General features: G+C 28.6%; 3 protein-coding genes and 1 non-coding gene across 5 annotated transcripts; 2 read left to right on the top strand and 2 right to left on the bottom strand.

Moving 5' to 3' along the window:
• Positions 1–3,951: 3,951 nt before the first annotated feature.
• On the top strand, positions 3,952–4,023 carry TRNAP-UGG (transfer RNA proline (anticodon UGG)). The gene has a single exon. It is a non-coding gene; the product is annotated as a tRNA-Pro (tRNA).
• Positions 4,024–4,191: 168 nt separating this feature from the next.
• On the top strand, positions 4,192–5,004 carry LOC127241935 (50S ribosomal protein L12, chloroplastic-like). Its single transcript, XM_051261217.1, has one exon. The coding sequence runs from the start codon at positions 4,248–4,250 to the stop codon at positions 4,815–4,817; it is 570 nt and encodes a 189-aa protein (XP_051117174.1). The 5' UTR covers positions 4,192–4,247; the 3' UTR covers positions 4,818–5,004.
• A 3,675-nt stretch (positions 5,005–8,679) lies between these two features.
• LOC127242302 (uncharacterized) lies at positions 8,680–9,922 on the bottom strand. Of its 2 annotated transcripts, none has more exons than XM_051261788.1 (2): positions 9,904–9,922; positions 8,680–9,387 (listed from the first exon to the last, which is right to left on the bottom strand). In XM_051261788.1, the coding sequence occupies exon 2, from the start codon at positions 9,315–9,317 to the stop codon at positions 8,730–8,732; it is 588 nt and encodes a 195-aa protein (XP_051117745.1). In that variant the 5' UTR covers positions 9,318–9,387; positions 9,904–9,922; the 3' UTR covers positions 8,680–8,729. The 2 variants fall into 2 exon arrangements, with proteins under 2 accessions (XP_051117745.1, XP_051117744.1); XM_051261787.1 differs by lacking the exon at positions 9,904–9,922 and adding an exon at positions 9,871–9,896.
• A 2,125-nt stretch (positions 9,923–12,047) lies between these two features.
• Positions 12,048–20,809, bottom strand: LOC127242162 (serine/threonine-protein kinase BLUS1). The gene is made up of 20 exons (XM_051261588.1): positions 20,583–20,809; positions 18,931–19,398; positions 17,678–17,932; positions 16,997–17,121; positions 16,828–16,872; positions 16,655–16,736; positions 16,507–16,575; positions 16,269–16,439; positions 16,081–16,146; positions 15,338–15,406; positions 15,118–15,255; positions 14,916–14,989; positions 14,407–14,670; positions 13,616–13,698; positions 13,434–13,510; positions 13,162–13,284; positions 13,012–13,095; positions 12,843–12,904; positions 12,719–12,770; positions 12,048–12,604 (listed from the first exon to the last, which is right to left on the bottom strand). The coding sequence occupies exons 2-20, from the start codon at positions 19,129–19,131 to the stop codon at positions 12,551–12,553; spliced, it is 2,094 nt and encodes a 697-aa protein (XP_051117545.1). The 5' UTR covers positions 19,132–19,398; positions 20,583–20,809; the 3' UTR covers positions 12,048–12,550.
• Between the last annotated feature and the right edge of the window lie 2,837 nt (positions 20,810–23,646).

Raw genomic sequence — 23,646 nt, 5'->3', positions numbered from 1 at the left:
GTGGTTTCATAAAATTGCGTCAAATTCCCAATACTTTTAAAATTGTGTCAAACTCTATCATAGTTTCATAAACTATGCGTCTAACCCCCTCGGCAGTTTTTATTTAATGATATTTGACTTAAATGCACCTAAACTGCCAATAAATTTTTGAATATCAATTTTTAAAAACCCCTAAAATTACAAATATAGTCATTTTTTTTATATTTAGACTAAAAAAAATAGTAAATATACTTAAAAAAATATTATTTTTCTCAGGTTTTAAAATTTTATTTTTACTGTTTTTTCAAGCTAAATATAAAAAATATATATATTTATAATTTTAGAGGTTTAAAAATTGACATTTTAAAATTTATTCGCAGTTTTGGTGCATTTAGCTCAAATACCGTTAAATAAGGACCGCCAAGAGAGTTAGACGCAGAGTTTATGAAACCACGATGGAATTTGGCATAGTTTTAGAAATATGAGGAATTTGACACAATTTTTTTAAACTACAGATGGATATCGTGCAGTTTAACTTTTTTTTTTACTATGAAATTTTGTGATTCACATTAAAAATAAATATTTATATACCAGAATATTATATCGAATAATAATTTTACCTAAAAACCAAACAAAATCCAAAATATTTAAGATAAGAAGAACGCATCTCATTGAGTGATATTCACATCACATGCAATTTAAATGGATAAGTAATATTGAATGGTTTGAAAATGATTTGAAATGAGATTTTGATTTAAAATTTTGTTTAAAATAATATTTTGATATAATACTTTATGAAAAAAAAATAATATTATTTTTTATTAAAAACTATGCTGATAAATAATATTGATTTGAATTTAAATTAAAATAATAATATACGTTTATTTTTTTTTTCATGAATTTAACAAATATTGCATTTTAGCTGTAGTTGACTATACTTTTTGTGTGTTAATATTATTTTATTACTTTATCTTAACTTGGTACATTAGTGTAAATTTAGAGGTTTATGCCATGCGTACCAAGTCCATCTTTGTAAAAAAAATAAATGAATATTTTATATATGAACAATAAAATATAACAAAATAAATACATTTGATGAATAAGTATTCAAATTTTTATCAATACAAAATATGTGCATAAAATTTCACTAATATAATGTGTACATTTATGTTAAAACATATAACATGGAGTACTTTTGCTTTGTATAAAATTACTATATTTAAATGTTTGAATTAAAAAATTAATTTAAACATAATAAGATATGAGGATGATTATACAAATTTTGGAATTTTATAATAAAAGTTCGTTTGACCAAACTATGAAATTAAATGACAAAAAGCTTTTGAATTAATTAGTGATGATGATATAGATAATGAGTGTATTTGTTTGATAGTTGGAAAATCTTCATGTGACATGACATAATAATTATTATCATGATTTTTGTTTATATTCATCTCACATTATATATATATATATATATTTGAAAAAAAAAATTATATATTTTAATAACATTTTAAATTTTTTATTTTAATTATACCAATTAGTTATTTTAATTTAAAACTATAATTATTTTTATTGTATTATTAAGTAATAAATACTTTCGGCTCTGGTTACACATAAAATTTTTGAAGTTTTGGAATTTATTAAAATTTTGTAATTAATGAAATACTTTAAAAAATTAAATAGCAACACATTTTTTATTTTTACAAAGTTGAAATAGAGGGTTACATCAATTAATCATTTGTTGATTTTATTTAAATATACTATTTAAGATATTTTATTTTCTATTTGCATAAACATATTTAGCCGCATATTTACAATTAATATATCAATTTTGAATAAAAATAATATTTTATGCATTCATATAAAATACAAGCAAATTTCGTGTAACAAATAAAATATGAAATATTTTATGTATTCATAATATCTACATGTGAGTATTAGATAAATATTATACAATTTACCAAAAAATAAATAAATTATAAAAACATGCCCAACAAAGAATAAGAATAAATGTAAAAAAAGTAGTGAATTTATACAATCTAAATAATTACATTAAAGTAAATATAATAACCAAAAACTGACAAAAATATATAAAGTATTCATTATTTCCACCAAAATTATCAAGTTGTTCTTTCAATAAATTATTTTCCGATATAATTTTCAATTTATATAATATAAATTTTATCATTTTACAAAAAATCAACATTTAACATAAAATATTATTTTTATATTATATACAATTTTTTATATCTCATCTAAAAAAAATAATCTCAAACTAAAATGCTAAACAAACAAACTCATATAATTATTCTTTTATTTATTTATTTGTTATTATTAAACTTAAACACAATTCATTTATAAAAAATAACGTTCTTCCTATAAATATTATTGTTTTTTAAGTTGACAAATAATATTCAATTTTATTATTATTTATTGTTATTCCCGTCACTATCTTTTTATCAATCATTTAAAATTTTACTGAGGAAGGAGTATGTTTTATCCTAATAAACTAACTCCATGAGGTCATCCTCTTATTATTATTATTATTATTATTATTATGATAGTATGATCTGAATTTAATAACAATATTTTCCAAGATGATAATAATAATAATAATAATAATAATAATAATAATAATGCATTTTTTTATTAAGAGTTGTATATAAAATATTTTTATTGAAAATAATAAAAACTCAAACAAAAATACAATAATTGTCTTCTAGATTTTCTAATTAAAATCATTTGAATATTGTGGTAAAATTATGGAAGTAATTTATAATATTTTGTAATCATAATTTGATAATATATTTATTCTATCATAAGCTTGCCTTGTTAACCTGTTCATCTAAATTAACATTGCACAATTTAGAAAAATACATAATAATAATTTATTTTTTTTGTTAAAAAATACTTTTATTATTATTATTATTATTATTATTATTATTATTATTGTTTTGGATATAGGTTTATTATTGTTGGACCAAACCAAATTTTGGATGGAGAGACACGTGGAAAGTAATATATCTATTTTAGTAATAAATCAATACACACTTTATAAATAGGACTTTTTTTTATTGGTGAATAGAATTGCATAATATGAAATCGACATATGCCTAACTCCCAAGTAACTTTATTTCATTAAATTTATATTTTCATGATCGAAAAATAAATATGAAATTGCTTATTCTTTTTAAATTGGCAACCCCCCCTCCCCCCCTTTCTGCTTCACCTAATATATAATTAAAGATATATAAAATAATAATAATAATAATAATATTTTAATTGTCCAAATACAAAGTATTTATCTAATTTTTTCTAGTATATATAGCCTTCGTTACACGTTACAAACATTCTTACATTTATATTTATTTATATCAATATTTTCGCATTAGCTTCATACATCATAGTAGTAAAACAGTTTTTACATGTAAAAATTATCATAAACTATTATTAAAATATTATAATATTTACTAAATTCAGTGAAAAAATAAATATTTACTATCTAAATAGATGAAATTGAATGGGATATTTTGTTTGCTTGTTTTACTTTTTGGATAATATTATTAAGTGATATAATTTTGATAATTCTTTCTATAATTATACCTTTATTTTTATTTTTTTGGTTTAAAATAATTTTAAATATATTTGTAAAGATAAAAATAAATTTTTAAAAAATTGCAAAATATTTGGAATATTTTAAAATTAAAACGGGATGGATCTGGTTTTCAGCACCATACTGAACAGTTTAAATTTAATTTTATAATATTATAGTAATTAAATAATCTAATAATATAAATTAACAAACTTAATTTATATGTATTCATCTAGGTGCTAAAATGTTTTTTTCAGCATTTGATCATATTCTAAATTAAAAAGAATGTTTAAAGATGAGTATTACATATTTATATTTGACAGAAGTAAGATTTATTTTGAAATATTAAACATTTTAATTTCTAAGACAAACAATAAGGGCATTTGGTCTAGTGGTATGATTCTCGCTTTGGGTGCGAGAGGTCCCGAGTTCGATTCTCGGAATGCCCCTTTTATTGATTTTTTATGTATTGGGCCGTAGGGCCCATTTATAGTACGCTGATTTTTTTATTGGGCTTAGGCAAATAAGTGGGCCAAAATGATCAATTTGTAGGCCCAACCCAACTGTAGAGTTTATTATTAATACTTTTTTTTTTTTTTTTTTTTTTTTTTAATTGACAAACCCTTATCCTATCTGCTCTTCGCACAATCAGTTTCTCCATCTCAAATCGGCAATGGCTTCCACGCTATCGGCGGTTTCTCTTCGCTCTCTTCCGTCGCCGGCGGCATCCGCGCCTTGTCCTTCGGTTTCCGCAGTTTTCTCCAATCAGTCGGTTCAATTTCCTCTCAAACGCGCGCCGAAGCTTGTTCGTCGGCGTTCGCTCGCCCTCCGCCCCGTCGCCGCCGTCGATGCGCCGGAACAGGTTGTCGAATTAGGCGATAAAATATCTAATCTAACCCTCGCCGAAGCGCAGAAGCTTGTGGAGTATCTCCAGGACAAGCTCGGCGTATCCGCCGCGTCCTTCGCTCCTGCCGCCGCTGTTGCGGCGGCGCCGGCCGCTGCTGATGCGCCAGCCGCGGTTGAGGAGAAAACTGAGTTCGATGTAGTCATCGAGGATGTTCCGAGCAATGCGAGAATCGCTACAATTAAGGTAATTAGAGCTCTAACTAACTTACCGCTGAAGGAAGCGAAGGAAATGATTGAAGGATTACCGAAGAAATGCAAGGAGGCAGTTTCCAAGGAGGATGCCGAGGAGGCGAAGAAGCAGCTCGAAGCTGCCGGCGCGAAGATCGCCATAGCCTAAGATTGCGAGGTACAAACTAAACTTAAGAGTAATTTTTGTTTCAATGAAAACTGAATCATCTTTAGAATCGATTCTCAATTTCTTCATTTAGTGATGTTGTTGATGCAGTTTATTATGTGAATTTGTGATCAAATTAAACTTTCCAAATTCCTGCTGTTTTCTGAAATGTGTTTTTTCCATTCAAATATTTGCAATGTGCATATTGATGAGTTCCGAATCGTCCATAAAAGTGAAAGAGAAGTTGTTTTTCTTGTTGCAAAACACATATCAGAATGTATCCATCCATCCTTTTTGTGGTGAAATGTGTTATACGATAAATATATATATATATATATTTTTTAAATGAATTTGAAGTCCAAATCCAAACTATGGGTTTGTTTGGTTTGCCAAGACATTCGATTCCTTTATTTAAATTTTGATTTCTATTGAAATATTGTTATTTTATATTTTCATATAACATAAACAAAATCATGTTTATTTATGATATGCTGATCGAAGAAATCAGCATTATGCCGAATTGCCAATAAGCACAATAGCTTCTCCCCATCAAATGTTTATTATTATTATTATTATTATTATTATTATTATTATTGCTTAAAAAAAAAAAAATAGATATAGTATGATATTATAAAGACATATAGTTATTAAAGTTAATATACTAGTGAGTAGTTACGGAATTTCACTTCCTTAACTAAAACAATAGTTGAAGATTTTTTAAAATTTTAGTTACTAATCAAAGAAAATAGTATCACAATATAATAAAAGAAGTATCAATTTATGGCAAATAAATAATTATTTTTAAAAATTTAAAGATATATTAAAATTATAGATAAATAGTATGAAAAATATCTTATCTAAATAAAATAAAAAATAATAATAATAAAATATTTTTATACTATGGTTATTCCACTTGACTTCGTAAAAAATCAATCAAATAATTTATATAGTCTAACTAAATATACTTACCAATCATGATTATATATTTATAATTTAGTGAAATTCATATTTAACCTATAAATATAGATTCCACTTAGCGATACATCAAATAATAAAAGTTAATTTGTGAATTATTGTCACTTAAATCATATGGTTATTATATTAGAAATAACTATTTTAACAATTTATACTAATTGTTAAATATATATATATATATATATATTACTAATTGATTGTTGGATTCATTAACTCTATGTTTGATCGACCATCAAATAAAAATAATGACAAACTTATTATTATGTAATATTTATTGAAAATTATAGTATCTAATACATATATTTAATTTTCTTGAAAAAAATTAGTGCACTATAATTTTTTGTAATATTTATTAAAAATTGTAGTATTACAAAAATAAAAATAAAATTGTTAGATAAACACATCTTATATTTTTTTATTAGGAATTATAAGAATTATATACATTATTAAAAGGAAAATGATATTTTTTTTATTCTTTATGATGTCGGAGCAAGCAAGATCAAGTGATATCGGAGAATTTGAATTATAATTTTACGGTCACAGGTCTAAGTTTACACAATTAGGCTATTTAAGTGGAGCTTCTTGTTGTTGTTGTTGCTGTTTTTTTTTTTTTTTTTTTTTTTTTTTTTTTTTTTTAATGATATAAGAATCCGCAGTCGTTAATTTTCGAGTGTAGTTTAAGCAAACTTTCGATCGAATCTAATTATTTTTCTATGAATGGAAACTTACCGCTATTATTATTCAAGTGTACTATGAATAAACCTCCGACCAGACTTAAGGACAAATTTTTTTATAAAAAAAGATCGGACACACCATTGTTTCAATATATATACATCGGGTTTGTTTGATTGTGATTTAAAATTGATTTGAATTTTTTCTTAAAAATTATTGATAAAATATTTTGTGGAAAAAAAAAAGTTAAAACTAAATCGGATAAATAGTGTTAATTTATTTTGATTTGAAATACTAAAAAAAAACAAACTCATATATGTAGTAGTAGTATGGTCTCATTTTTTTGCTTTGGTTTTTAGTTTGATCTTATTATTTTTTTTACCATATAAAATTATTATTATTTTAAAAAAGTGTATATATATTCAAATTAAATTAATGCTTGCATTAAAAAATTGAAAAATAGTAATAATAAAATCAAACTAAAAATAAATTAAAAAAATAATGTACCTAAATTTATCTCCACAACAAATTAATGATTGGGACCGCTTAACCAGAAAATTTGTTTACATTCTTATGGCTTTTCATCGGAATTTAGCTTCGTGCTTTTTTGTGTTTTGAGATATTTTGCAATTACATTTTTTAATCAAACAAAGTTTTAGTTTTAGATATTTTGCCAAAGTTTTACATTCTAATTTTTTTTAAATATTAAATCAAATATTTATTTTTATTTAATTTATTAGATTAAAATTTAAATTTATTTCAAATATGAGATCAACATATATTTTAATAACATCAAATAATTATTTAATTTAAAATTTTTACTATTTAAAATTCAAACTTAAAATCCTACAAACAAACACATGTATTAGATATATAAACAAAAAAAAGTGTCGATATATAAAAATAATACTCTCTTTTTATAAAGGAAATGAGTCTATTATTGCTTGACTTGAGTAATATTTTTTTGATTTTTTTAATGTATATATATATATATATTACTCTCTCTCTCTGTTCCAACTCAAGGCATTTATTTTTACCATTTTTATTTATCCCAATTAAAATATCTTTTCTTATTTCAGTAAAAATAATTATACATTAATATTAAAATATCTTTAATTTTTACTTAAATTATGAACATAATGTTACAAATACAGTTAATTTATACGTAAAATCAAAAACAAAAATGTCAAAACCTCGTAAATATTTCTATTAACCAATAAAATATTCTTATTTCTTAATTAGTACAAAATTCTAAATAGCCCAAATGTGACAGATGAAGTAATATATTTGATGTGAATAATAATTATATATTTTTTTATAATACTAATAGGAGAAGTATGGAAAAATAAAAAATAAAAATACATTCTTATATAATTTAACTTTAGTTTTCTAGCAAATCGTGTAGTCTCTCGTAACTCGAATGATAAATCTCTTATCGGACATTCATTTAACTTTTACTATTTATATAATTATTATTTTTAAATATAATAAAAAATAAATATGAAGCTTAATATATCTGTGTATATATATATTTTTAATGAAAATGATATTTAAAAAATAATTTAATGTAATACTATAAGAAATTTTGACAAATATATCATTTATAATAATAATAAAAATAAATTTATAGATTAATGTGGAACGATAAAAATGAAAATATATATTTGACTTGGAGAAAATATATTTTTATCGAAATTATAAAAAAATTATTTAGTAAAAAAAAAATGAAAAAAAAATAAAATAAAATAAATCCTACCCAAATAAACTGAGGAATTAACAAATGGAGGACCACATTACGTTACCCTGAAATGAAGTAATTGATACTCGTTATATCTTCATCACACTTACACATGCAACTTATTATAATTAATTACAATAATAAAAAGATAAAAACTTATATCATTAATTAATTAACCAACTACGTACTCATCTTATCATTAATTATTCTATTTTATTTTATTATCAACATTTTTTATTTCAATTTAATTTTACACATTTTTGCATGAATTAGCGTCGATAATTTTACTACATATTTGAGTTTTTTTAAATGTGTATTTACTTGAATAATCACATCGCAAATATGCATGATTTATAATAATTTTAATAAAAATAAATTAAGTAGCTTTACACAATATTAATTTGCTATCCCACCTTGTATATTTAATTATTTTTTTAAAAAAAAAAAACAAAACAAAATTGAGAATAAATTAACTGGAATTATTATGATCATTTAGAAAAAAAAAATGGAAATTGAGAAAGCAAAATACCTCAATTACCCTTCTCTTGAAAGGGAATTCCAGTGAAGGACAGTCTGCCAAAGCCCCAATGGCCAAACTCAACCTGAAGCTCTATCCACTCTTGATCCATCTCAGGGCTAATTTGGTAATTTAGGTTCTCAGCGTCTTCCACACTTTCCGGGTTTCCGGTTTCTGCCCTTCCTAATTCAGGAATTCCATCCGTGTCCTCCTCCCGCCGGTTCCCGGCGCCGGCCTCCAGCCTCCGCCGCGACCTGATTCTCCGGCCGCCGATGCACCGCCGCGCCACCGCCCAAGGAAGCTTCACGAACGCCAGCACGAGAATGCTCACCACGCCGCAGGGACAGCAGCAGACCGCCACGCAGTCGGCGATCGCCCCCGCCGTACACGACTTCCACGTGCACTCCACGTGATCCTCCTTTTTTTTTTTCTTCTTCTTCTTCTTTTTAATTTTATTCTTCTTCTCATCCTCTTCCTCCGATCGCCGCCGGCGAATGTCCTCCTCATTATTCCCAGCTCCGCCGCCGCCGTTAAAATTAGAGGGTGTCGCCGTGCGGTGGAGATTCCGACGCCGATTACGGTAGCGATCGTCGAGCTCCATAAGTAATTAAAAATTACTTTACAGAGCCCCACCCACCGCTGCGCGGCTAAGGCCGCGTTTGGATTGTTTCCTATATAGAATCGGAAATTAAGGTAAATCCATGCACAGTGGTTAATTAGGCCCAAACAGGAGACTATTTGCAGCCTCTTCTTCTTCCACCACAAATATATATATATATATATATATATATAAAGAAAATAGGGTTTCTTTACTCAGATAAGATGGACGACACACAACTTGCCTCACACATCGCACAGAAAACTTGTCCAATTTTGGACATCATCATAATATACATACACAATATATATATATGTATGTACGGAGTGATCAGAGTGAGAGAGAGTCAGAGGCAGAAGCAGCAGTAAAAATTTAATTTTTTTTTTTTTTAAAAAAGAATAATTAGAAAAATTAAAAGGGGTGGGTGAAAATTGAGAATGAAAATGAAAAGGGTTTTCTTTTATTTTCATATAAATGGGGGTTTAGGCATTCTTGTAAGGGATTCCAAATATGTTTGATGAATATCTTAGCCTAAAAAAGGAATAATACAAAGAACCTGAAATGAAATCTCGCACGTGCCCCACCCCACCTTAGTCACGTGAGCGAGAGAGAGAGAGAGACCTGCAAATTGCATGTCAATTTTCGTTACATAATTACTAGTAATTAGTACCAAGTTTTCAATAATTATTCAATAATTTGGATCATGGATTAAGCCAATTTGACAAAAGGTGGTCAGATTTCAGATGGTACTACGGAAGACAGAGACATGCATGATGATGATGTAATTATTATTATCATCATTTATTATAGGCAAAATAATATAAAACTCTACATGATTTTTTAAATTTGCTGAAAAATTCCAATTGTTTAAAATTTTATATAATTTACTCGTCACTAATACTGTTAAACTTAAACATAAATGGACCGTTATATCCCTACCAATTTTACAGGTAAAGACATAAAGATTCACTTCTATTCAAGTTTAACGGCATAAGTGAAATTTAGATGATGAAAGAGGGGTTGAATGTGCAATATTTTACAAATTACAATTTTAAGACTATGGAGATTTTAAGCAAATTTTGAAAATCACATAAAAGTTTTATATTTCCTTCGTCTCAAAAAAATTGTCTTATTTTTCCATTTTCGTTCGTTCCAAAACAATTATCTTGTTTTCTTATTTAGTAACCGCAGTCCCCACTTTACGAAAATATTATTCCTGTATTTCCATAACTACTCATAATTATTACTCTAGCGTACTTTTTAAAATACTTCAAAAAGTAGGATAATGTAGTCTTTTACATTTTACTTTATACTCATTTTCAATTAAATGTTATTCCTTAATTTCCGTGTCAACTCCCCGTAAAATATTTTTTTATGGGACGAAAGAATTATTATTTTGGCTTTCTTATATTTAATATATATATATATATATATATTCATTAAGGTGGTAACAAAATGGGAATGGACAGGATGATATAGAGTGAGAAACAGGCAGCAGATAGTCCCAATTCTATGAAATATTATCTCAGTTCTTAGGGCGTAGATGGATTCTGTATTTTTATTTATGCATATATTCATACACTGCTCATTTCTACTCCCTCTCTCTGTCTTGCCCAAGAATAGACCCTACTCTCCCCACTCTATTGCACCTTTATTTTTCACTTTCTCACTCTAAATTTAAATTCACCAACACTATATAAAATCATTCATCCCATTTGCTATTATTATATATGTCACGTCAACTCATTCGTAAAGCGGTGATATGTACATGCAAAAATTAAGGACAATTATTTCCAATATATAAAAAATATCAGAAGAAAAATTTAACGTAAAGCAAATAAAATTATTCATGGCAGATGTGAAATAAAAGGGCAGAATTTCCATATTCTTAGTGTGATATTTAATGCTGGATATATGCAGATTATCATTTTTGGGAATCTTAAGTCTCGTGTTTGATGCAATGAAATAGTATTATAATATTAATAGGCAACTAAATTTGCAATTATTTATTAATATATGCAGCATTTCTTCAAGGAACAGCCACAATTATTGTACTTAAAAAATATTATAGAAAATATATATATATATCACAGAAATCAATATCCAATCTTTAATGTGTTCACTAAGCAATTCTTTTTAATAGAGGATGCAGACTTCAACATCACTAAAATGAATTGATACACTATCAAACAAATGAATTTTACAATAGCTGTAAAGCTCAATTTTATAAGAATTATATGATATATGATAATATTATGTCACAATAGCAATTAAAATAAATCTTCTACAAAGGAAGAAATTTTGGCATGTATCTTTTTACTTTTCTGTGGTATATTATTCCTGCAGCATTTTCTCAAAAAACTAATTATAATAATAGGGAATGAAGAGAATAAATCAAACAGAGCTGTAGTCAAAATCCATATTTGTACCATATATAATATCAGTTAATTAAATCTCAGAGGGAATAGTATATTTGCAAACTGTCACACTAAAAAGCAGCAATTTCATAAACTAATGTGAAATTCAATAAATGCCCCATCAACTGTCTAATTTATTTATTTATTTTATCGGTTTCTTAATTAGGGTAAAGTTTTTATTAATACCCCACATGAATGAAGAATGCAGCCCCCAAAAATATTAAATAACTTGACAAAAAAAGATGATGTGAATAATAATAATTAATGCACACTAGTTAAAAGGTGAATTGGCCAACTTCTATACTGCTATAATGAATTCAGAAACCAAAAGGGCAAAATGGTCATTCTACAGAAACACCAAAGAATTATCTTTCTTATATATTCTACATAATGAATCTCAAACACTGGCATGATGTGAAGAACAAGAGAACAAAACCAGAGTTTAGATCATTTTAATTACAAACAGATGATGGCTAATGCAAAATACATGACACATGCCCACTGAGAACTATAAAAAGCAGTATCTTCATACAGTACTAGGCAGCTTACAAATATATACATCACATAATGTATATATATAACATATATTCACACCAAACAACACAAAATTTTAACTAAACACACCCACATATGCCCCCAGAAATTATACCCTGAATATGATGAAAAACTTGCAGGTCAAAAAAAAAAAAATCCCAAGAATAAAATGAAATGAGAGAAAAACGAGTGAGAGAATAGACCAGAATGATGCTGACATGAATCTGATGTGTCGTGGCGCGGTGCATAGTTGTTGTCTTATCCTTTCCTTTGTCCAACAAATACTCATTGTTCATGTATCTTATTATTTTGCTTCGCTGCTTCTAATTTTCTTTCCAACTGCAAGCGGGAAGAGATTGATTTATTGTGTTATTAGATTAGAAATGAATGTGAAAACCTTAATTTTGCAAAGCAGCAACTCATGGTTTGTTGTAGACAGTAAACCGAGCTAACCTCAACGTTTCTGGCGCTCATTTTCTGTAACTCTTCAACCAGGCTTGCAACACTGACATTTTAAAACTTGTTTTCAGTATAGTACGATAAAGGCTAAAAACTACATGACTTTTTGGTGTATTACCTTTGTCGCAGTTGAGTCACCTGTGCTTGCAATTCCCTCTCCCTAATAGAAGTAGGGATTGTCTGCAATAAGTAGGGTATGACATCATTTTTTTCTTTTATGATTTGAGAAAAACAGTGGACTTTCAAAAAATTGGGAAGAATAAATAAAATGTAAAAGATAGCTATACCTGCAAAGGATCGTTACCGCTTGCACTGGTGTGCTCAATACCAGATGTCGGCTCCACCATCTTCATCAATTTAAGTATATCTTCCTGGAAAGACAAATTTGCACGCATCAATGACAAATATGGGAAAAAGAAAGGGAACTATGAACTTACTCTTTGCGAAATGTTATGTTGCAAAATAGATTGAAGGGCTGGGAGAACTGATGCAGCTGAAATGCACGGCACTGTTGAGCATGTGAAACTACTATGAACTGAGTTGGGAGAGTTCAGTGGACCCTGAATGAATGATAAGTTCAACCCATAATTTTGAATTCACAAAGAAATTTACACCTCCATATAGATGCTAAGATTTACGGGTTTGACAAAGGAGGGGATGTTACATTGTATCATAAGTCACACCAACATTTGTAAGCTAAATGATTTACCTTGGGATTCGGTTCTGCTAAAGTGACTTTAAATCGGCCTCTCCGCTCAATAACAGCACCTTCTGGTGCATCATCACCTAAAAGAGAGTTGCATTTTCAAAGAAAGATTAACAAAACAAAATGATGAGGGGAATTTATTGGAGGAAAAAAAAGATGCAGGATTTCATTTATATATGCATTACCGGTATAACTACTGAAATCTTTCTTTAGACGATACTGCAATGGACCACTAGGATTTCGTTCTGAATTCCTTGGTTGTATTTCCCTTCATATAATTTACAATCACATCATGCCAAAAAGTAAAAACAGAACAGAATGCACAAAATAAGATGGAGAATGTATTATTACAAACAGACTCAGGCTTCACGAACAAAACATTATTCGTGCAGGATGATAATCCTGATCAAAATAGCGCATCCATCAGTAAATACCATAGCAGGTGACAGAAGATTTCCCAAGATCAATAAAAAAAATCAGAATCAACACATGGTTCACTCAGAGTGATTGGAGCTATAGCCAGCAGTTCAGTAGTAAAGTGCATAGATTTCTTGATCATGCGATGAATACAGTTAGTAACTTTCTTTGGCAGTGATATGACATATGGAATTTTGTGGCTCACACGTACCATTTTGGTTATCTAAAATTTAGATCAGAAAAGGGGAAAGTTTTGAGCATGTAGTGAATAACAGCATTACTAACCACCTACTTCCTAGGTATAAATATAAGAAATATGAAACAATGAACTAGAGTTAGTAGAAGTAGAGTTCATATGTTTATCAAACTTTTAAGATAAAATAAAACAAAAATTACAGTGAAGAACAACAACAAAAACCACACATACTTCCTAGGTATAAATACAAGAAATATGAAATAATGAACTGGATAGTAGAAACAGAGTTCACAAGTAAAAGAAAACAGAAATTTTAGTGAAGCCGTAAAATATATAAAATATTGACCTCAAGAAGAGATGTACCTATCCCCATCATTATTGAACTTTTTAGGGGAATGAACATTGTCCTGTACTATTAAGCCACTGGAACACTTTCTATGAGTTGAAACTGAATGTGACAAGGAGCCACTTTGACCAGAATCTCGACCACCATTTGTACCTACTACTTTATCTGCAGCAGAGAATGGCAATGGCTGACTTTGACGTTCAGAATCAATACGAGAAGTATCCTTTGGAAACGGAGCATTGTCAGTGCAAATATCATCATCAGAAACATCAAAAAAACCCCTGCATTAGATGAGCGTTAAGTAGGACGGTAGAAATCAACATGCACAAACGAATGAAGACAATCAAGGAGATCAAAATCATGGCGCTATAAAATTCATCAAAAAGAATATTTTTCCATTTTAAAATAGAAAGGCATGGAATATAGGACTCCAATGATTGTAAAGAAAACAAACAAATAAATAAAAGATTTCCACAAATATTATAGTCTTTAAACCAGAAGCCAATGACAGATTCTGAGAGCATACTTGAGAGCCTGCAGAGGTTTTTCTGGGAATGCTGCCAGTGTATTCTCTAAATTTGGTACATCATTGAGGCCGTCCTAATAACATAAGAAGCAAAAATCAAAATAACAGAAGAAAAATAGAGGTAATAGGAAGAATAAAGACAAAGAAAAACACTGTATACATCAGAGTAATGCTACATTTCAACTATAGCTGTAATTCTTACATCCAAGGGATATGCTGCTTCAGAATGAGTAGCCCTTGTGAACCCCTCTTTCTTCGCAGGAGAGCCATTCTCTAGTCCATCAACATGTTTCCCACTAACACTTGAATCTTCTGAATTAGATGTGAAATCATCTTGAATCTGCATGCAATCACAGAAATTATAGAAGTACACATTGAAGGTATTCAAATAATTTGATCAACTGCTTAACAAAGAGGCATACAAGGGCAGCTTGATTCTTTAGATCCTCCAAATTGAAATTCCATGCACTAATTCCTCGAATGTACTCTTGCTGCACTCAACAAAAACTCAAATTATGGGCCAGATATCACATCTAAAGAATAAAATATACTCTTAATAGAGAATACAGACAAAGATGAGCCTAATGTACAACCAAACGCAGTGCATAAACATATAAAAAACATATAAAAACAGCTAAAACTATATCTGAATATGTGATAATACAATGATTATCCATTTCTCACAGATACTGTTCCCCTGCCTCTAATATAATTCATCAGAGCCATCTTAACCACTTTTTACTGGGAAATGTGATAAAGACACTTTCCAAAATTTGATTCCTAAAGTATCTTCAAGATATGCCCAGAATGTGACACCGAGTAATTAAATATGAACATTAACAGTGATGATTATTTTTCATTAATACGAACAGGATGCACAAGCATAGACATTCTTGGCCTCCTAACAAAAGCCATTCTTTTAATTATGAAAAGATTGATGTGGCTACAGTAACACAAATATTGTCTATGGAAAGTATGCTCAATATTGATAAAGATTGATGTCAAAATAGTATATATATTGCAGCTTCAATTGTTCTGGTATTTTGAATGGAAGATCTTCATCCAAGGTACATTCCATCACATATCATTGCAATATGTAGCCTGTATTCTTAAAATAGAATGCGGCACACAAGTCTTTTTCAAACAACTTTAGAGCATCTATTACCTGAGACAAATGTTCCTTGTCCTCATGCATTGCTTTATTTTGTGCAAGAATATCAGCTTCTTTTACCTTGAATAGAATTGGTTTCAGAAAAATTCAAATACAAACTACTTAAACGGAAAAGAAAAACATGTTTCGCAAAAGGAGAATTTAAAAAAAAAAAAGAAAAAAAGAAATCTTAGAGCAAGGACCTTAACCACCCTAAAACGTTCGCCCAGGGGGGACAAACCCTCAAGGATGGATTGAGCTAAATACTCATTTGAGCGCCCATGTTTAAAGAAAGGGTGCTTCAGAAGCTTTTCTGAGCTGGGACGTTTTTTGGGATCCTTCACAAGGCATGTAGCAACCATTTCTCTGAAAGACTGCAAAATGTTGTGTTTTAGCCACAACTGATAAATTCTCTCAATATTTCAGAGGAATAGGATAAACCTTAGAGAATCGTTTGTCCCTTTCATAGTCCAATCCAGGAGGTGCATTCTGTAGTGTCATTAACAAAACCTGCATTTGGGAAAACAATGGTATGACCAATTGTGTTCAACTCTGATACAGAATTAAGAATTGTCAAATGAAATTTTACCTTCATTGGTGGGTACTTGGAGAATGGTGCATGACCATGCGCAAGTTCAAGAGCTGTGATTCCAAATGACCAGATATCTGCTCTGTTAATGCAAAGCAATTAGAAACCAGAAAATTTGGAGAGTTATAATCTAAGAAAATGAAAAACAGTACAATAACTTTGGCAGAACTTACTTGAAATCATATCCATGTAACTGCTGCATGACTTCAGGAGCCATCCTATTATAGTATATGCAAGTACATTCAAACAAAGTAAACAATTTTGAGCAAAAAGCTAATTAGTTCATTCTTGAGGTATCAATTACCAAAAACAATACTATTCCATTCGTGTGAGATTATTTACCAGCATGGAGTTCCAACAAAAGTATTTCTTGAACGCTGACGATCACCAGTATCATACATGCATGCAGCTACCCCAAAGTCAGCTAATTTAACAGTACCATCAGCATCAAGCAGTATGTTCCCAGCCTGTTGCATTAAACACATGAGAAGTGAATAGAGTATCAAGGTTCTTAACTTCTTCTCAAACTCTCATTAAGAAGAGACATTCATTTGGAGGGAGAAATGCATATAATCAATGCACCATATTGGATGAGTAGGTCATACAAAGCTGCTGAAGCTTAAAATAATTTGAAAATTCCTTAAGAATGCCATTGTAATTTTTTGCTGGAAGGCAGGACACACTTTACTCAAACACACATGATATGTCCTACATAGAGATAACTGTGACCCAGGTTTAGGGCAGCAGCAGGGTTGGTAAAACCAGGGACCTGACTTGTCTATATTGCACTGGACATGGACTGGCACAACTCTTTTCAAGCAATTCCTACCACTTACATAGTTAATTTTCACCAACCCAAACAAGGACAAGGTTTTGTACCCACAACCCCATTTTATATAAGATGGGTCCAGGTCTAGGACTAAAATGAAGCCCTTGCCATCCCAAATTCAACATAACTACCCAGAAAATGAAATGGCTAAAATCATTTATAGCACACATGAGAAAATTTTGATTACTATATACCTTTACATCGCGGTGGATATGTCCATGTGCATGAAGATACACAAGAGCTTTAAGGACATCACGCAATAATGTAGCAATAACATGCTCCTCAAAACCTTCAGGATAAGCTGATTTCATAATGTGGAGGCATGATCCACCAGCCATGAAAGGCATCACGACCCATAGATTATGGCCAGTGGCAAAGGAGCAGTGGGCTCGCAAGAGATTTGGATGATCAATCAAAATCATGGTTTGTACCTCTCGCCGAATTCCATCCTATTCATGTGGAAAACAACAGTGTATGGGCATAACTATAAGGAGTTAAAGCACACACATATTATATATAGGGACAGAAGTGGCGATGGAGAAAAAATAGTAGTGACTGAAAGTAACCTATCGCCAACAAAATTGTAACAATTAACACAAAATTTTGCAGATATTGGAACTTTGGCCATGCTCACGAGGAGTAACCAAAAAAAATCATCAAATTGTAAACTACATTCCATACTTTCAACACTTGTGCATTATCCACACTTACCATTAAGTTGAAAGCTGATTGTTTACAGGTTCCCACTTCTCAAACTCTCCAGCAACACAACATATCTCCTAAGTTCTCCATTTATCTACTAATGAAGTCTTTAATCCCACTTTCACTTCATTATACTACATGTGTAGTAATAGAAAGAATCTATTTAGAAACAGAACCATGGAAAGAAGATGTCCCATGTAAAGCACTCTTAATGCAGTAATTAGAATGTGGCACAAGATATTTTTTGCAATATTTTGAAAGCAATCTTTTCTATATATCAGGTGCGATAACACAAATAGAGAGAGGACTTGTCCGTATGGATACAGAGTTCTTTGTTTGAGTTTGCATCTATATGTTTTAAACTTGATCTAAACTTTGACAATGATGCATGTCTATCACTTCCTAATTTTTTGCATTCTAGACAACCTTAATGAGAAAGAATTACTTCCCAAACATATACACAATCAGAATATAAGATACTCATAAGCATTATTTATATATCAGAGACTAAAGGACAGCATATATATTAGCTCCATGTTTTAAACTAATAGTATTTCTCAACCAAGACCAAATGTAAGAAAGTAACAAACTGTTCATGCCTCAGCAAATTGTGAACGCACCCAAAAATAAAATAAAATAAATAGATGAATTCAAAAGAATCACAAGGTGTAGAAAGCAGCATAAACTTAGATAATTTGCCCAATACCTAACTAGCATAAAATATTTGAAAGAGAATATAGCATACCAAGTCACTATTGCACTTCTCGAGATCAAGAACCTTTATTGCAACTATCTCATTGAGTGGGACACAGAGAGCTCTATATACGGTAGCACTGACACCTTCTCCAACTTCCTCATACAACTTGTAATCTTTTGCAGAAAGAGGGAATTTTTTCTCTGGCGCCTGTGTCATTATTCTTTTACCGTACCGTCTACACTCTTTCATAAATTGATATGAGTGTCCCAGAATACATGAACAGGATAAAGGCAAAGGAGGCGGTTGTCGAAATAATGTGATGTTTTATTCCAATAATTTAACATGGTTCCTTTTGCACAGAATGTGCACAGACGTAACAAACTAACAACCAGATTTTTTAGGCAGAGAGGTTTTCTAAACGCCAGTCTCCAGTCAAAGACCATCCAAGATAACAAATTGAAATGATGGTGTGGTCATTGAAATGTTCAATGCTGCCAGTAGAGCCTCTTTAAATACCTGTTGATAAAGTGATGCATCAAAAAGACCAGCACAAGTGATTATTCATCAACTTATACAAAACATGTAAGACTATAGAACCATGCTCAATACCTCTGAGAAAATTTTTGACAAAATGAATGCCATAAATTCAAACATACACAGAATAGCATGCAAATCAATTTATCTAAAACCGATGCAAATATATACATTAGCATATACACAGTGTACAAGGAAGACCACATTATTGTTGAGAAAAATGCAGGGCAAACATGAATGCCAAATTATGTGAACGTGTGACTCTGGCATTCCCATTAAGTTGAGATATGTGATTCAGCAAGAAATGCACCACCAATTCTATAAACCAATAATAAGGTCCATAAAGCACTTCTCACAAAGCTGTATAGATAATTTTGTATACAGAATTAGCTAAATGAGGATAACCCCAATAAAATTCACAGTTGCAAGTTGCAATTCTTTGACCATAGAAAAAATTCAAATGTGCTTGTCTTATATTTGATATTCATACAAGCTGTCTGATGTTGTAATCAAATCCTCTAAAGTTCTCATTCTATATAATGTGAGACAGAGCTCAATGGGATGAAAAATGGGAAAGGAAAGTTTTCTTGGCATCCGAACCAGGCTTTTCCAGTGAGTTCATATTGTAGATCTACTAACATAGAGCCTTATGTTCCACTAAAGCTACCAATAATATTTAGGCAGCAGAACAAAATGCTGACAAAACAAAGTCTGAATCAAGCAGCAATGAGAATCGTTGTTAATTTCTTTCTCTAAAAGTAAGTTGATCCCAATAAGCAGCTAACATAAATTCACTGATCCACAACCTGATGATGAACAACATGTCCAAACAAGCTATTGTAAAATAAAAAAATAAAAAAGGAAAAACCTTGTTTTCTTATTTCTTCCAATAGAAAAAAGCTTCTCATGTCACAAATTAGTCAAAAAAAAAAAAAAAAAAACGCAGTTTAAGTTCTAAAACATAGCCTAATCACAATCTAGATGAAGAAGTACGTAAAAATGTTTGGGAAAAAATCAAATTGTGCAGCAGCTAGTATAGCCCTTGCAGTTCAATCGATCGATATATACAGAAAAATGAAACAATGCACAAACACAGACAGTTGGAGATCAACAAAAACTATCAATTCATTAGCAATTGCACTGACTAGTAATACTTGCAAACGTACCTAGGGTTTCGATTAAATCAGATGCAGAGGAAGCAGATTTCCGACTCGCCACAGGCAACGACGAGAAGCTAGCGAATTGTCCGGTGGAATCTTGAACGTCCAGTTATACTGATGGATTGAAACGAACAATATTCCTTCTTAAATTGAAAACCTAATTATCTTCTTTTCCGCTGCAACTTTTTTTGGCCCTTTTTTTAGTGTTCTAATCAGTTCAGCACCAGAAAAATAAATTAAATTAATAAACATTTAGACAAGAGTTTTTTTAATTTTAAAGATAAAAAACAAAAGTATTTTTTTTTTTAATGTAATATTTAAAAAATAAAAATAAATAAATAAAAAAAAAATAAAACCACTATCAAATTTCTAAAAATATTTATAAACAACAAAGTTTAAAATTCATTATTTATTTTTTTAGTGTTTTTTAGACTGAATGGAAATCAAGAAAATAACGTATTTTAGAAATTTCCAGATTTTAAAAAAAAAAAAACGTTAAAAGAAGAATTCCAATTTGTGAGGTGGGATTTGATTCGAATGGAAAAGAAATATATGTAATTATAAAAAAGCATGTTGGAATTGGTTAGGTAGTCCCTTTTGGTCCCGGGATCCGGGAGCCCAAATAATATAGGCCACTCATGTTTGGGCCTACTCGGAATCATTAGCAGTTGGAGTTGGGTCCCGAGACTGGCTAAGCAAGTTCTACATTGAATACCAAAAACGACGACGTATTATGGGGTTACATCACACATGATCGAGGTAAGGTTGGTCAACCATTTATGCTATTGGATTAGCATTTTTATTTTTCTTAATCTCATTGAAAAAATATATATATTTTTATCCAATTACATTAATTATTTTTTGCAATATATATATATATATGTAATGTTGAATTGGTCAATCTGCATCACATCATGTTCAATGAATCTGTCACATGACTGATTTTTATAGTTATGGAATTAGATTTCATATAATTTTATTTCAGGTAGTTAAGTGAATTGTTTTAAATTCAAATATTGTTATTATTAGAATAAATGATGTGATTCATCCTTATATTTTATCAAAATGAATAGGACACTCTAATTTTTAGATATACCATAAAATTCATTATGTTAATATAAAATAATTACATATGACTTAAAAATAAACATAGACTAATTTTTCAAGATAATTTGGAAAAATCAAATTTGTTTGATTTTCATTTGAGTTTTTATTTATTATTTTTTTTGGTTCACTGAAAAAATGTATGTGGATTGAATAGTGTTTACATTAATTTAAAATTGAAACTGAAAACACTCTTTATTTTCTTTTATTAATATATTATGATTATATTTATAAAATTTACAGATGTGTTTAGTTGTGAGACTTGATTTTAGGTTTTATTATTTTTTATTTTTAAAAAAAAATATCAAATTAAATATCTAATTTTTATTTATTATATTAAATTAAAATTAAATTTTATATTCAATACATTATATGAATACATATTTATATAATATCAAATAACTACTTCGATTCAAATTTTAATTATTCAAAACCAAAATCTTACTATACTTGCTTATGTGCAAGAGACTTGCAAAAAAGGCATCAATTTTTATAAAATTATATTAAAATTTCAAATAATTTATTGGACAATATTATTTATTAATAAATTATTATATTTTTTCCTATTAATGTTTTTTTTGTTTGAGTCAAAAGTATTTATTTGATTTTTGCAAATTTAAATATATTACTCTCTTCGTCCCATGGAAGATGTATAAATAAAGATAAAAAGACTAAATTGTCCATATTAATATTATATGATATAAAAGTAATGAAATTTGTGTAATATATTGTAAATTTGAAGGGTATTCGTAACGTTAGATAGATAATACATATACTAAAAAAATGATATTTTGTTATGAGACAAACAAAAATAAAAAAATAGATAGATTGTTAAAGGATGAGAAATTAGTATTTTATAAATATGTAATGTAATAGAATAGTGTAAAGTCTATATTATTATTAGTATGATTAAATCATTAAAAGAATAGTGATGGGAATATATGGAATATTTTGATATTTAATTAATAGATAATTTTACTAAAAAATGAAAACAGACAATAAAATAGGGGAGTATTTCTATATTTAATTGATATGTATTTTTACTAAAAAAAAAAAAAAAAAAAAAAAAAGATAAAAATTGGACAACCTTTGACTTGAACATACAAAAATGAATATTTTTAATTTGGACGGAGAAAATATCATTTACATTAAGGGCGTGTTTGGTAATTAGCTGATAGTTGTTAACTGATTCAATTAGCTGGTTTGACTAGCTGATTCGATTAGTTGTTTGTATTAAAATGTTTGGTAAAACAACTGTTTGATATTAGTTGTTTATACGTAAAATTACAATTGAGGACATTTCTATTTTATTCTTATTTCTAATATATTCAATTATGTTTTTTTTTTGTGTTCAGAATGTTTAAAAAATTTTCTTATTAGTTATTGAAAATTGTAAAAGTGTTATAAAAATATTTATTTTTATTACAGTTAGATTTTAAAAATAATATATTTTTATTAAAATATATAAATAATTTTTTTATTGAAAATGATGTAAAATATAAAATAATAAATATTTCGTATATATATTTATTATGTTAGTTATCGATTAGTTCATTATATTTATAATTTTCAATAAATTTAATTTATTTAATTTATTTTTAGTATAAAATTTATATAATGTAATTTTAATAAAAATATAAATTATTAATATTTATATTTTTTATTTTATGTTGATTTTAATAAATTTGTATATTTTATAATTAAAATAATTTTTATATAAAAAATAATTATTTTAAATTTATAAAAGTAAAACTATAATATAATAAATTATTTTAATATAATTAATAAATAATCAAAATATATTTATTTGTGTAAAATGTATAATAAATTTTTAAAGGCATATAAGGAATAAAAAATATACGGAAAAAACTATTTCAAAACGCTGGGTAAATTAGCTTTTCAGAAATTAGCTTTTTGGGTCCAAAAAAATATTTCAAAAAACTAATTTACCAAACACCTAAATTAG

Source organism: Andrographis paniculata, unplaced genomic scaffold (genome assembly GCF_009805555.1).
Source record: "Andrographis paniculata isolate CXL003 unplaced genomic scaffold, ASM980555v1 Contig86END, whole genome shotgun sequence".
Lineage (NCBI taxonomy): Eukaryota > Viridiplantae > Streptophyta > Magnoliopsida > Lamiales > Acanthaceae > Andrographis > Andrographis paniculata.
Note: the sequence above shows the minus strand (reverse complement) of the source record. Positions and strands in the feature narration are given on the sequence as shown.